This window comes from Eptatretus burgeri, chromosome 9 (genome assembly GCF_056783735.1).
Source record: "Eptatretus burgeri isolate ZD-2024b chromosome 9, Ebu_testis_v1, whole genome shotgun sequence".
Classification (NCBI taxonomy): domain Eukaryota; kingdom Metazoa; phylum Chordata; class Myxini; order Myxiniformes; family Myxinidae; genus Eptatretus; species Eptatretus burgeri.
This window is the reverse complement of record NC_140969.1, coordinates 37,486,376-37,502,638: the sequence shown is the minus strand read 5'-3', so window position 1 is coordinate 37,502,638 and position 16,263 is coordinate 37,486,376. Positions and strand designations below refer to the sequence as shown.

The following is a 16,263-nucleotide window of genomic DNA, read 5'->3' as shown; positions in this document are numbered from 1 at the left end:
ATTTAAGCAATAAATTATAACGCGTGGTGCTCGACCAGTCACAAAACGCACGAGACAAAGTTTCGCTTGTGAACTTCGAATATTTTCTACGTTTTTTCTCCAAGCCCCACGATGCCGCCCAAACGCCCTGCACCATCTAAGGCTTCTGTCAAGGAACCGAAGCGCCAGAGGAAGGTCCTGGGATGCTCTAGGAGAAGGTTAAGGTAAAGGTGCTCGATATATGCTTCGGGAAGGAACAAGGTTTGCCGCCGTTGGACGAGCACTGCTCATACCCAGCACCTCAAAACCGACCAGACCAGACTAGTCGATCTCCGGTACCTCAAACCCAATCACTGCCAAACCGACTAGACCAGACTAGTCGATCTCAGGCACCTCAAACCCAATCACTCCCAAACCGACCAGACCAGACGAGTCGATTTTTTGGGGAGGCGTCCATTCATCGCGGATTTCCACTTAGCGCGGGGAGGTTTGGAACGTAACCCCCGCGAGAAACGGGGGATTACTGTATATATATATATATATATATATATATATATATATATATATATATATATATATATATATATATATACATATATATATATGACCTGTCTCATATTTTCAAGATGGCCACCATTTTAATATGACAAATGGCTATTTTGCAGTTCCACTGATCACTTCGAGTAAGAAATTGACTTTGATGAACCCTCAAATATTAATACTACATACAATAATAGTCAATGACAGCTGAAGTAACTTACTTGCAATGATCAATGAATTGATGATTATATTGGAATACTATTTTTACAAAAATATATCAGGATACATGTGGATAGTTGACTATGACTTTGGGTTATGTCTTAAAGCAAGTATGTACATGTATATGATTTTGAAATTACCTTATATTTTTCGGCAAACAAATATTAACTTTGTTAAGGATGCAATATTCTACATTATGTTCAAGCTTCGTCATCGTCGTCATGATTAGCAGCCATTGCCCTTGTCTGTTCATTAGAACAGTCTGATCCAGCATTACAACTGCAAAACATCGAACATGACATCTCTGCTGCCACACAACCACACCTCCCGGTGGAACATGGCCGGCTGGTGGAGCATCCACACTTGATCAGCTGCAGAATGGTGACTGGTGCAGCAGACACATCAGGTGGAAGTGTGGTTGGACACAACGTCACACCGTCCTCACCTTCTTGCCTTCCATACTTGATGGGATCCAAGTTCGGAGGGTCTGACTGAGTGGCCGATTTCCATATAATGACTTGATGATGAGCACGATGTACATGTTGAACAAAGGCATCATGTGATGGGGGCAACGACTTCAATTTCGGAGCAGAGGTAATCTTGGAGTTGGCCATCTTAGACTTCCACAACTGATACCGGTGTGTGGACATATCACCTTCCATTTTCGAACCATAACAGGCATCAATGAAGGGAGTTGCCTCAGATATCATCGTTTCCTCGTCTGCTTCCAGCTAACCAAGTAAGGAGGGATGATGTCCGCCCATTAGTACCTTCAGCGCTTTGGCCTTTCCAATGCCAAACAAATACGACACAGTATCGCATCCAGTCAGAGCATGTACAGCAGGCAGATATTTGGCGATGCTTTTGAGTTTCAGTACTGTTTGGCGAATGTCGACGTTCGCCCTCCCAGCACACGGACTCTCCATGCTGACATCCACAGTCATCTTTTCCTCGAGGTAGAAATGAATCAACAGGACAAAGACATTTGTATCGTCGCAGACCACTTTGATGTGTTAGTCACCACTGACACAATTCTAACTAAGTGATGGATGATGATGACATCTGCTTCTTCATGGTGCGTTTTCAGATCCTGTCTCTGGAAAGTGGAATTGTTCCATACTTGTTCTGGTGTAGGATCTTTTCTGGTGATCACCAGTTTGGTCTGGTTGTCCACAATGTGGGTCTTCAGATACTGACAGATCAAATCGATCAGTTGTACTTTGTTGCCGGCTACATTTAGGACCACTTTTTGCGCTGGAAGTGTTGTGTGTAAGTTGACTTGATGTTTTCGACTTGAATCATGACCTGCACGACTGGATCTCGTCATCTGTTTCCTGCTGATTTTGATGTACCTATCGAAAATCAGGTATACGTCACAACACTCAAGGTGGTATTTGATGGTTCCCATGAAGTTGATCACATAATCCTCAACTGTACCATTTGTGGGCCAATGTACAGTCCATAACATGGCACATCCATCAATGATGACAGCATCTGGAACACCTTGGATTCGACTTGATTGCTCAACTTGGAGTTTCGTCTTCAGGATAGCTTTCGACTGAGCCCGCATCGCACCGCTCTCATCAAACAAGGAGGCTGGGACAGTGGACAGTTTGTAAGAGAAGACATCCTTGATATCAATATCCCTGTATTGTTGGAGACATACGACTTGGGTGTAGATAAATTCGGTATCATATACTGGCCTTCCATCCAGCTTGATGCTCTTTTTGGTCGACGTCATCAGGGACACTTTCTTGGTTAGTGTCTTGTTGAAGCTTGTTGGCCATCCAGATTCAAATTCCTCCATCTGTTGTCATCCAATCTTGAGAGAATCATCAACGTTTACCTTGTCTGTCGCATGAAACATAGTAGTAGACACCAAAATTGTGCGTGTAAGTGCATTAGAAGTGAAGATATAGCCCAAAACAGAATTTATCGAAAGTCGGTGGTGGCCATTTTGTTTTCGCCTCGAAAAAAACATTCCTCAAGGGTGTGAGTCTGGCACGCGGCTGATCCCGATTCAGGATAGCTCAGAGATGATGAATCAACCAAAAAAAAACTTCATAATGACACTCAAGCACGTTTTGCCCTGAAATGGCTGTTTGGTATCTAGACTATTGGAATTAAATGGACGTTTCGGGCATTTACCTTTCGTCTGAGCAAAAGAGAATGCTGTTACATTTTTGAAGAGCAAATCTAGTTACAATAGCTTTCAGAAACAAGACCAGTTCTTCATTCTGTTTTATACAGACATTTGTAAAATAAATACAATGGACATTGCCTAATTAAATTGACCATTGCTTCATAAAACAACCCCGAATAGCTGCTATAAGCATGGCATTGGCATTAAAAAAACAATTTTCAAACTTAGAAACTGGCCAATCTGAAGGCAAAAAAGAATTTCTCGATTGCTGGAAGTCTGGTACATCTCCATCACAGTACTGGAGAGAATACCCTGCTTGCGTGTGGCTTGGAGGAAAACTTGTAGATGTATTTGATTCAAGAAAGATTGCACCAAGAGTTAACCAGCAAGGCATTTGAATGGTTGGGCCCCTGCCAAAAGCTCACCATACAATGCAAATGGAGTGCAAGCTCAGTAAAACGATAATATGACAGTTTGGTATAAGGGTGGGGGAGGGGAAAGAGATGGTAGATCTTTTTAACCAGCATTCAATATAATCCAGACCAGCAGTCAGTGATGCTGCTATTTCATCCATCCATTGGGATGAAAAATATTTCATCCGTCCGCTCATGCGTGGCCTGCTCTCATTGGGCGGACCGCGTGTTGAGGCTCCGCCTTCTTGCAAAGGACCGCCCCGGCTCTGATCCACATGCCGCCCATTGGCCGCAAAATGATGCATTCTCTCATTTGGCGCCAGGCCAGAACGAAACGCTTCGTGAGCGCACGGACAGCACGGACAATCCCTCGAGCAGTGTTGTTGTTGGCGTTGCCATAAGTGTAAAAATCCTATCTATAAAATAACTTCGCAGCGCATGCACACTTAATTCCCATTCGACATAGAGGAAAGGGAGCTATCTATCCACATTTACTTATCGAAATAACTGAGCTATGGGGACCTGAATGTTGAATGCAGTAAGCTTCCAGATTCGTAACAATATACATATATACACACATATATATATATATATATATATATATATATATATATATATATATATATATATATATATATATATATATATATATACATATATACACATATACACATACACACATACACACACACATACATATTATTGTGGATCTCGCCCGCCGGCGTGCAAACGACCGCGTTTAGCCAATGGCGGCCGTCTCGCCCACCAAACGGACAATCCAGTCGCGGCTTTCCGGATCAACGCCGGAAACCAGCCACGGGTGTGTTTTTAAGCACACCACAGCCTTGTCAATATTCCACCTGCGCGCGACAGGGTCAATCGCTGAATTGTCGAGATACCTAATTATTCGCGCGGGCAGACTACCGAGAGACTGTACCTCAACGGGGCCGCAGGGACACGAGCCGCTTAATGCAGCTCGCTCCGTTTGGGATAACCGAGTGGGGTGTTATCGCGAGCCCCGTTGGACGCGATCGCTTTACCGGCTATTTAAAAACCAACTATATTCCGCGGGCAATATGGCAGTTAAATTAGGGAAAGAGGACGCAACGAACGGGTTACATTTAAACAAGCACATATATTCCACACACAACACATGCAGTCATGTATCAATCAATGCAAAACACACATGCAATTATGCAGTTATTTAAAGCAAACCCTCCTCGGGTAAGGGATAAAACATGAGCAAGACAAAGAGCTACGACCGTCTATTGATTATGTACACACTTAACAGTTCTACTCAAAGACATGGCGCCACAACGTTCATTCAAAAGCAAAGAAAAACCCCAGGACAGACAAGGGGCAGACTGGACCCCTTGGGGTCTTTATTGACACGGAGCCGTGTAGACCACAGAGGCTCCGTGAGACCGGGCTGGCTACCTTCACCTCGCTGGGGTGACCCGCGACGTCCCGTCTCCACGACCCACGGTAAGGCACGGCTCGGCAGACCACACGCCTTGGCTCCGCTGCGCTCCGCTCTCTCCTCCATTCCACACGCCTCCACAACCTCCGGCAGCCGACGACTCAGAGAGCGACCACAAGTGAGAGCGACCCAGGTAGAGAGAGACCGAGCGACCACAACCTGCAGACCTCGACCGCGCGTTCAGCGCGCTCTTTTATAACCATGGCGCCTCGCCCCCCCCCTTTCTCGGCGCGCGGGGGAAAATTCCAGGAGAGTTCGGCTCGGCTCTTTTGGTGTGATAACTGACATTCTTTTTCTTCCTCCCCGCATCTCTTCCGCACGTGTTTTTCGTTGGGGGGGGGGAGGGGTGAGGCCGTCGTCCGTTCTCTCCCGCCGAATGCCAGGCTTCTCGCAACCCTGCTGAGGTAGCAACGCGGTGGTGGTTACGGTGGTCATTGTAATGGTCGCGTGGCTGGTGTTTTGTGGTGGGTGTGGTTGGGCGCTTGTGGTTAAGGTGGTTGTGTGAAGGTGGTGGTGGAGAAGGTGTTGGTAGTGGCGGTGGTTGTTGTGAAGCGGTTGGTCCAAAATAAAGATGCTAAAAGAAAAACGGCTAAATGAAGATTCACAGCCCTGTTACACGAATAATTTCCTGAGACATCGGTGGGGAAATCTATCTGAACACAGACTTATCGGCATAACTGATCTAAGTAAAGGACCTATATGGTGCTCTGCAAATTTCCACAGCCGTAACTATATATATATATATATATATATATATATATATATATATATATATATATATATATATATATATATATATATATATATATATATATATATATATATATATAATCATGTTTCCTGAGGAATTTAATCATCATTAAAAATGAATGCAGGTATCAAACTCGTTCTGACACACGCCTCAAGTATTTTGCCAAAACAATACTGAAGATACAATGAAGCATGAGGCCTAGCGAGGCACGATAATGATCGGCGCTCGGCTAGTTTATGAACGGTGTGAAGGCGCACCTTGCTCAGGAAAAAAAAAATGACGACCACAATCAACTTCGAAACTCACCCATCGTTGGCAGTGAGACTGCCAGATTGTGCGAGAGATACACGAGGAGAGGTGTCGAAGAGACAGGCAGTGTTCCAGTTAATTTCAGTCACTGAGAGAGCGCAATTTCCCGCTGTCTCGCCCAGCCCACTATCGAGGCGTTATGTCATCGTAAATGCGCTTCAGTGAAAAGGAAATAGGAAGGGGGGGCGGCGGCGAGGACGACGAGGAGAGGATGAGGGGAGGGAGAGAAGGATGAGGAGAGGGAGAGGAGGGCGAGCACGAGGAGGAGAGGACGAGGGGAGGGAGAAGGGAGGGGAGAAGGGAAGGGAGGGGCTATAGGAGTAGGGAGGGGGACGAGAAGAAGGGATGCGAGAGGGGGGCGAGGCTGAGGGAAAGGGGAGGGGGAGACGAGGAGAAGAGGGGAGACGAGGAGGAGAGGGGGAGACGAGGAGGAGAGAGGAGGGGTAAGGACTAGAGAGAGAGAGGAAGAAGAGAGGTGGAAGGGGGAGAGGGGTGGAAGGGGGAGAGGGGTGGAAGGGGGAGAGAGGTGGAAGGGGGAGAGGGGTGGAAGGAGGGGAGAGAGGTGGAAGGGGGAGAGGGGTGGAAGGGGGAGAGGGGTGGAAGGAGGGGAGAGAGGTGGAAGGAGGGGAGAGAGGTGAAAGGGGGAGAGGTGGAAGGGGGGAGAGAGTTGAAAGGGGAGGTGGAAGGGGGAGGTGGAAGGGGAGGAGAGAGGTGGAAGGGGGAGAGAGAGGTGGAAGGGGGAGAGAGAGGTGGAAGGGGGAGAGAGGTGGAAGGGGGGAGAGAGAGGTGGAAGGGGGGAGAGAGAGGTGGAAGTGGGGGGAGAGGGGACGAGTGGAGAGAGGTCTCGGTGGAGGGATGGGAGGACGAGGGGAGTGGGGGGAGGACGAGGGGAGAGGGGACGAGTGGAGGGGGAGGAAGAGTGGAGGGGGAGGACGAGGAGAGAGGCGAGGTGGAGGGTTGGGGGAAGAATGAGGGCGAGGATGAGAGGAGGTGTGAGTAAGGCCTCGGAGCGAGGAGCGAGGAGTGAGGACGAAAGGAGCAAGAACTAACGGAGTGAGGTGTGATGACGAGCTATCGGAGTAAGGATTCTCGGAGTGAGGAGTGAGAACTAAATGAGTGAGGACTATATGAGCGAGGACTATCGGAGCGAGGACTATCGGAGCGAGGACTATCGGAGCGAGGACTATCGGAGCGAGGACTATATGAGCGAGGACTATATGAGCGAGGAGTGAGGAAATGAGAGCTTGGAGTTATTAGTAAGGGCTAGGAGCGAGGAGTAATGGATAGAGGTGAGGAGTGATGGTTAAGAGTGAGGGCTATAGGAGCGAGTTGTAAGGGCTATAGGAGTGAGTTGTAAGGGCTATAGGAGTGAGGAGTGAGGACTATAGGAGCGAGTTGTAAGGGCTATAGGAGTGAGGAGTGAGGGCTATAGGAGCGAGTTGTAAGGGCCATAGGAGCGAGTTGTGAGGACTATAGGAGCGAGTTGTGAGGGCTATAGGAGCGAGTTGTAAGGGCTATAGGAGTGAGGAGAGAGGGCTATAGGAGCGAGTTGTGAGGGCTATAGGAGCGAGTTGTAAGGGCTATAGGAGTGAGTTGTGAGGGCTATAGGAGTGAGGAGTGAGGGCTATAGCAGTGAGTTGTAAGGGCTATAGGAGCGAGTTGTAAGGGCTATAGGAGTGACTTGTGAGGGCTATAGGAGTGAGGACTGAGGGCTATAGCAGCGAGTTGTAAGGGCTATAGGAGCGAGTTGTGAGGGCTATAGGAGCGAGTTGTGAGGGCTATAGGAGCGAGTTGTGAGGGCTATAGGAGCGAGTTGTGAGGGCTATAGGAGCGAGTTGTAAGGGCTATAGGAGTGAGTTGTAAGGGCTATAGGAGTGAGGAGTGAGGGCTATAGGAGCGAGTTGTAAGGGCTATAGGAGCGAGTTGTGAGGACTATAGGAGCGAGTTGTGAGGGCTATAGGAGCGAGTTGTAAGGGCTATAGGAGTGAGGAGAGAGGGCTATAGGAGCGAGTTGTGAGGGCTATAGGAGCGAGTTGTGAGGGCTATAGGAGCGAGTTGTGAGGGCTATAGGAGCGAGTTGTGAGGGCTATAGGAGCGAGTTGTGAGGGCTATAGGAGCGAGTTGTGAGCGTATCGGAGCGAGTTGTGAGGGCTATAGTAGCGAGTTGTGAGGGCTATAGGAGTGAGGAGTGAAGGCTATAGGGTTGAGTAGTGAGGGCTATAGGAGCGAGTTGTGAGGGCTATAGGAGCGAGTTGTGAGGGCTATAGGAGCGAGTTGTGAGGGCTATAGGAGCGAGTTGTAAGGGCTATAGGAGTGAGTTGTAAGGGCTATAGGAGTGAGGAGTGAGGGCTATGGGAGCGAGTTGTAAGGGCTATAGGAGTGAGGAGTGTGGGCTATAGGAGCGAGTTGTAAGGGCTATAGGAGCGAGTTGTAAGGGCTATAGGAGTGAGGAGTGTGGGCTATAGGAGCGAGTTGTGAGGGCTATAGGAGCGAGTTGTGAGGGCTATAGGAGTGAGTAGTGAGGGCTATAGGAGCGAGTTGTAAGGGCTATAGGAGCGAGGATTGAGGACTATAGGAGTGAGGAGTGAAGGCAATAGGAGCGAGTTGTGAGGGCAATAGGAGCGAGTTGTGAGGGCTATAGGAGCGAGTTGTGAGGGCTATAGGAGCGAGTTGTGAGGGCTATAGGAGCGAGTTGTGAGGGCTATAGGAGCGAGTTGTGAGGGCTATAGGAGCGAGTTGTGAGGGCTATAGGAGCGAGTTGTGAGGGCTATAGGAGCGAGTTGTAAGGGCTATAGGAGTGAGTTGTAAGGGCTATAGGAGTGAGGAGTGAGGACTATAGGAGCGAGTTGTAAGGGCTATAGGAGCGAGTTGTGAGGGCTATAGGAGCGAGTTGTGAGGGCTATAAGAGCGAGTTGTGAGGGTTATAGTAGCGAGTTGTGAGGGCTATAGGAGCGAGTTGTGAGGGCTATAGGAGCGAGTTGTGAGGGCTATAGGAGCGAGTTGTGATGGCTATAGGAGCGAGTTGTGAGGGCTATAGGAGCGAGTTGTAAGGGCTATAGTAGCGAGTTGTGAGGGCTATAGGAGCGAGTTGTGAGGGCTATAGGAGCGAGTTGTAAGGGCTATAGGAGCGAGTTGTGAGGGCTATAGGAGCGAGTTGTGAGGGCTATAAGAGCGAGTTGTGAGGGTTATAGTAGCGAGTTGTGAGGGCTATAGGAGCGAGTTGTGAGGGCTATAGGAGCGAGTTGTGAGGGCTATAGGAGCGAGTTGTGAGGGCTATAGTAGCGAGTTGTGAGGGCTATAGGAGCGAGTTGTGAGGGCTATAGGAGTGTGTGGCATGTGGTCACATTGCAGCAGAAGAGATTAAGTCAGATCTCCTGTCTGCACCTGAGAAGGAGGTTAATTCCTTGAGAAGATTTGCCTCTGATCAGCTTTAAACGAGAGAAAAGGAAGATTGTGATGAACCATATCTCAGCTCCAACTGCAGACGTTCTCATCAGCTGAGAAGACAAAACATGGGTTCGCCACTTCCAAGACAGATGTACTGAAGGCCACAAGAGAAATGTTTGGACACTTGTTAGTCATTGGTCTAAGCCGTGATCTGCCAATAACGGGATCTTGACCCTGGACACAGATGCGAACCAGGAAGGATTGGCTGCACTTTTGTCTCAGGCGCAGGAGGGCGTGGAAAGAGTGATCACGTATTTTAGTCGGGCCATGGGTAGGCTCAAGCAAAATTAGTGGTACTCGCAAATAATTATTGGCTCTGCTGTCTGCCATGAACCATGTCCACCCGTACTTGTGCGGGTGGAAATTTTTTGTTCGAGCTGACCATTCCTCCTTACAATCAATGGCTCTTACGGTTCAAGGAACCCGAGGGCCAAATTGCAAGGTGGTTGGAAAAGTTGCAGCAGTACGATTTCAGTGTGACCCTTAGAACCAGTAAGGCTCATGAGAATGCCGATGCACTCTCTTGAAGCCCTTGTCTGGGAGAAAACTGTAAATTCTGTACGTGACATGAAGACAGGGACCAATTGGCAGACACCTCCCATAAGATCTTCGTCCGTGCAGCCCGGGTGGCAGGACAAGTCTTTCCACCAACCACAGATGAGGAATTTGGAACGTTGGCTTGGAGCACGGCCCAGCGGGAAGATCCCGCATTGTGGCCGGTGTACAAGTGGGTCCGGACAGGTAAGAGACCCAGTGGGGAGGAAGTCACCCCCCTTGGAGTGTGGGCAAAGGCTTACTGGGCTCAGTGGAAGACCCTAGAATTGAAAGATAACATCTTGTATTGCAAGTGGGTGGCAATTCCCTCTGAAATAACTTCCTGGCTAATTACAGTCCTAAACCAATTTAAAACCACCATTTTACAACAGTTGCATGGTACCTGCCCCAGCGGCCATTTGTGCAAGACAAAAACAACATCTCGGACCCGCCGGAGGTTTTATTGGATGAATACGAGGCATGATATACAGGACTGGTGTCGAGCATGCGACACCTGCACTGCGAAAAAGGGACCGGCGCAGAGGATGCGGGCCCCCTTCAATTACACCAGGTGGGGGGCCCCCTTGAGCGGGTGGCTATGGACATCTTAGGACCACTGCCCTGCACCCACCAGGGGAATAAATATATCCTCGTGGTTATGGACCATTTCACCAAGTGGTCGGAGGCCTATGCGCTCCCCAATCAAGAAGCTGGGGTTGTGGCACAGGCCTTCGTGGAAGGTTTTGTATGGCAGCATGGGATTCCGGAGGAGCTGCACCCCGATCAGGGTCGAAATTTTGAAAGCCAATTGCTAAAAGAAGTGTGCAGTCTCTTGTCCCTAGGGTCCTGAGTTCAAGCCCCGTTGGCCGCTGAATTAAAAATACACCAGGAGGTTGACTCAGCCCATCATCCTTCCGAGGTCGGCAAAATGAGCACCAGTGTAAGGGATGACAGGGTGAGCATGAGTTAGTCAGTGGGCATGAGGTAGATGGTGTCAGTGTGAATGTCGGGATGGAAATGTGAATGAGTATGGATGGAGTGAATGTGGGTCAGCGGCCTGAGAGTGAATGTGAGCGCAGCCTGTTCGGTGCGAAGGAATGATAGGGAGGGAATGATTCCCTGCCCAAGGAAACCCAGGACAAATGTTAAGAGATTAGTTAGTCGGACTTAGTTTAATTTGCAATGGAGATTGTTCTGCGGTTGGTGCCATGTGTTGAAATGTGTGTTTTGTAGGTATGCAACGAGTTTTGATGGGCTGGGAGTGTGGCTCACGAGAGGTGAGTATTGTTGAAGAAGGGACTTAGAAGGTGGATATTGTTGAAGAAGGTAAACTTGCCCTGCAGGCGTTGGAGAGTCTGTCGGCCAGGGTAGGCCGTGAGCCCATGGAGGGCATGCTAAATTTGTGGATGGACCCGGGTATCCATGGAGAAGGGACCCGGAGCACCAATTGCCAGTGCGGGGGAGGGAGCTGGGAGAGCTCCCCCTATAATTTGGAATGGAGCAGGTGAGCTCGGAGGCGGCCTTAGCATGCCATTGTGTGAGTACGCAGGTGTGCAGGCCTGCAAATGGAGCCACACTGCCCAACCAAGAAATCATGTGGAGGCACAGATGAAAAACAGAGGGTAAGGCCATAACTAATGTTGGCACCAACGTGCAGAGTGACAGATGAATTCGGTTGTTAGAACCACATAGCTTATAGAGATACATTGTAAGTTCTGGGGAAGTTTAATGGCTGATGTGATAATGGATAGAGTAGTCGGAGCGTTGTGTTTGCCCCTTCACAGCATCCACCACTCAGGTAAACACCGGCCGCTGGGGATTCACCTGCCTGAAGAAGCCGTGGGACCTGCAGATGTATCTCGAAGTTGCGCTGAGGTTCCCACAGATCCACGTTTTCTTCCAAAGGGATCCTTAGGGGATTAGATAGATACTATTAGGAATTTGGCACCGACTGAGGGGAACCCAAGAGACAGACATTCTAGTGAGGAGACATAGGGACAATTTAAAGAAAGGGCCTCGGGTAGAGCAGGCATGGATAAGGACTGGGGGGGGGCATGGTCATGATGAGGTTAGGCCCATGAGATGCCGAGCCCGGTTTGCCATATGCCGATCGCACACCCATTGCCTATCGCCATTGTCACGCCTCTCCAAGTTCATCTCTGAGGACCACTTGGTGTGTGGCCTCGTTTTTCAACATTGGCACCTCGGACCACTTTTGTATGGCCACTGTTCTTCAAAGTTTGCATCAAGGACCACTTTTGTAGGTCCCGTTCTTAAATGTTGGTGCCAAGGACCACTTGTTGTTGTGGCCCATTTCTTCAGCGTTGCAGCAAGTGAAGCAGAATAATCCTCAGGGGCTGGAGGGTAGTCGACCCCAATGATGCCCTCCAGGCTAAAGAAGATCTTCATGTCTTCAAGTTCCCCCCCCCCACAACTTCCCCCTAAGGACTTTCTTCAACAGCAAAGGACTATTTGATGGCCACCTGTTGCCCAGAAGAGGGGTGAAGAACGTTTTTAAATTTTCATTTGCGTACCAGTAACCGAACCAATGCGAAGTATGTAAATACTAGTAAAAATGTTTAAGCCCACCTGGTGGTATGTGTTTTGGTATAGAATTGTATTTAGAACTGTCTCATGTGCATGTTAGAGTAAAGCAACCCAACATATTAGTTATCATGATTTTCAAAGGCAGGACAGTCGAATGTCTCTGAGGGTTTTGGAATATCTTTGAAGCAACTGCTGACTCAAATGGGAGGTTCTCATATACATCCACAGCATGGGGCCAGCACATTTCAGCAAGATGGTGACCTTTCAGCTGTCGCTCGTCAACTCGAGGTTAGCAGCCTCAAGATACCAGTCAAAGTCCTTACTCCAGCGTCGCCAGTTCTTGGTTACATTCCCATCCAGCCGGAGATAACAGGGCAGCGTAAATTCTGTCAACGTTGATGAAGAAATTCCCAAATTTGACACCATGTCAGGACAGTAGACACAAATGGATTCACATTGCCTGGACCAACTGGCGGATTTATTAGGGGCATGTTCACAACTTGTATAAGGCAGATGAATACAACCAATCAAGTTGGCATATAATACACACAAGGATATTGGATGCAGGTGGGGGCCATTCAGTCCATCGTGCCTGCATCATCTCAACATCAGATCAAAATAAGGAAAATGCAAAATGATTATTTTTATTATCAAATGTTTTTTTGTGTTTTTTTTCGTTGGCTTGTAGTTGTTTGTTTTTTTTTTACATAAAAAAGAAATATTATTTTTCGTTCCATGGCTTTTACATTTAACAGAGGGGCATGGGCGTAGACACTCTTAGGTTAAAAAAAACCACACAACATCAACCACACAACACCCCTTGACGAGATCCCCCAACAACACTCCGTGCACATGCACAGAATGACACTCCTTCAGCCACTCCTCATAGCTGAGTCTAGTTAAGCCCAGAATCAATACTGTAGCCCTGTGCTGAATCCTCCTCATGGCATCGATGTCCTTCCTAAGTTGTAATCACCAAAACTGCACCCAATATTCTGGATGTGGCCCTCACTAAATTCCTATACAATGTTAACACCACCTGCTTTGATTTATAAATGATCCCCCTCCTAATACTGTTACGAGTCTGGAACTCATCGCCCACAACAGCAAGAGTCCTTATAGATCAGTTATATCGGTAAGTATGTGTTTCTCGGTAAGGTCCAGTCCGATGTTTAATAGGTGATTAATTGTACGTGCGCTGTGAATTATTTTATAGTTAGGATTTTTATATCACCAACAACGACACCAACAAGCCTCTGCTCGCGGCATTGTCTGCGCTCTTCGCTTGCTCGCCGGCATGCGGGCGTGTGCGGAATTCCATGCCACAGGCGGTGTGGATTTCACACCAAATATGGGCACGGAGCACTTCGCTCTGGCTTGGCGCCAAATAAGGGTATGCGTCATTTTCCGCCCAATGGGCGACGCATGGACCAAAGCGGGGGCGGTCCTTCTCAAGAAGGTGGAGCCGCGACACGCCGTCCACCCAATGGGAGCAGGCGACGGGGGAACGGACCCGCCCCAAAAAACGATGGGAAAAGGATTGAAGACTGCGTCCCGTCGGCTCGAGCGCGCTTCGGTCTGGGTTTGCGGCTGACTGCATCCCGCGCATCCGAGGTGTCTCGTCTGGCGCATTATAACAAGTGGTCGACCATCTCATCACGGGAGATCACCTCGTTCGCCTCCTCTGCGTTCGGCTGCCCTGGTCCGTTCTTTGGCGACTGGTGCTCCGGGAAGGGGCGGTCGTCCAGCCGCGCGAACGCGGCCAGGTAGCCAGCACGTTCTCTTCCCTCCTGAGCTGAAGGTGCAATAAAGACCTCGAGGTCCATCTCTTTCTGGGTGTGTGTGTGTGTGTGTGTGTGTGTGTGTGTGTGTGTGTGTGTGTGTGTGTGTGTGTGTGTGTGTGTGTGTGTGTGTGTGTGTGTGTGTGTGTTTGTGGGCCCTGTCTCTAAGTAGAATTGTTTACGGAATTGCTTGTACATTTGATACCTTTCTTTATTCATGATAACTCTGCTCTGTGTTCCCTTCCCCGATTATTGTTATAAATAAATATCCCTTTTGTTGAATGTACCAGCTCGTTCTTTGTCATTTCTGCCATTGGTTTGCCATGGTGCGTATTGGGGATTAGGAAGGCCGTTGTTGCCGTAATTGTTCATTTGGACCGACAGGCCTCGGTAACCATCCGCTCGGGTTACACACGGTTCGAGCTCGGTAACGGCTCGTCCTGCTCGAGGCCTGCCGAGGGTGTGAATTCCCCGGTAGCTTTGCCGCGTGGGTACTTAGGTATATTGAAGTTTGGCAATTAACCCTACCCCACATGGTCGAATTATTGGCGATTCATGGTCCTGAAAGGGGCCCGTGCCTTTCGGACTTATCCGAGGGTCACGGCCTAAATTCCGGTGTGTTCGGTGGAGCCGACTCTACTGCTCCCCCTGGCGGTCGTGCTCGCCACCGAGACCCGGCCTCACAACAACACAACCGAAAACCATATTTGCTTTACCCAATAGCTTAACTTTTCCCTTCCTGAAATTCTCTTTTCTTTCCTGGCCTTACTAATCACAACTACATCAGTTATTTCCTTAATAGTTTCCCCACCCTCCACTGACCTAAAAAAAAAAGCCTGAATTCCTTCCTCAATTCCCACTGCAAACCTTTGCTGCCACCTTTCTATTTAACATATGGCAATTATTCCGGAAACACTCCCTTTGTCCTCGAAATGATTCCCACTGCTTGTTAAATGTAAAACCTTCCTCCCGACACCATTCTTCCAGCCAATGGTTTACATCTATTGCTCTGTTCATAATTTCAAAATTGTTTCCTAATCTTGGGAGAATCCCAGAAAACATGACCTCACAACCCTTTGCTTTCAGCCACTTACCCAATATCCTGTGTCTATTTTTCCAAACCTCTGAGTAAACTTTCCCTACATCATTCGCACCTAGGTGTGCCACAACCAACTTCTTCCTGCCGTGACCCGATACAATATCGTTTACCCTTCCTTCAATGTCCCCAACTCACGCTCCTTCAAAACTACACAGAATTCTGTGTCTACGATCCTTCCTAAGAATGAAGAATCTACATATTTAATTGTCTCATCACCCACAAAAACTGTCTCCCATACCTCATGTCAACCAATTTCCATTGCTGCACATTCACCACTGCCTACACATGCTGCACATCCGCCACTACCTTCACTCGCTGTACCTTTGCCACTACTTTCACTCCCTGCACCTTCTACACTACCTTCACTTCCTGCACCTTCACCACTACCTTCACTCCCTGCACCTTCTACACTACCTTCACTCGCTGCACATTCGCCACTACCTTCACTCGTTGCACCTTCGCCACTGCCTGCATTCACTGATCCTTCGCAACTGCCTGTACCTGCCTACACTCGCTGCACATTCACCACTGCCTGCACTCGCTGCCTCACCACTGCCTGTACTCACTACGTCAATGCTGCCTGTACTCACTGTCTCAATGCTGCCTGTACTCACTACCTCAATGCTGCCTGTTCTCTCTGCACCCTCACCACTGCATGCACTATCACAATTAACTACTCTCACTGCACTGACCACTGCATGCACTATCACAATTAACTACTCCCACTGCACTCACTATCACAATTAACTATTCCCACTGCACTCTCACCACTGCATGCACTATCACAATTAACTACTCCCACTGCACCCTCGCCACTGCCTGCCCCCACTGCACCATGAGCACTGCCTGCTCTCCCTGCACTCTCACCACCTCCAATATCCTCAGCAACTTCACTCCAGAACCGTAACCAACGACAAAATTGTACTTCTTCCTCTTCTCCTCGAAAAACAATGTAAAACTGTTGCCTAACCTAACACAAAAACTACTGAAGTGATTAAGGTGATACCAACGCAAGGAAGTA

The 16,263-nt window shown here is 48.6% G+C and overlaps 1 protein-coding gene across 3 annotated transcripts in view; it reads right to left on the bottom strand.

The window, feature by feature from the left end:
• The window catches only part of RAP1GDS1 (Rap1 GTPase-GDP dissociation stimulator 1), a 125,307-nt gene extending 119,164 nt beyond the window's left edge, over positions 1-6,143 (bottom strand). For 2 of the 3 annotated variants that reach the window (XM_085894762.1, XM_085894766.1), the window contains exon 1: positions 5,832-6,142. In XM_085894762.1, the coding sequence (XP_085750888.1) occupies positions 5,832-5,835 (4 nt within the window). In that variant the 5' untranslated portion in view covers positions 5,836-6,142. Of the gene's footprint in view, positions 1-5,831 lie in introns of all 3 variants that reach the window. The other variant, XM_085894765.1, reaches the window with a different exon arrangement.
• Between the last annotated feature and the right edge of the window lie 10,120 nt (positions 6,144-16,263).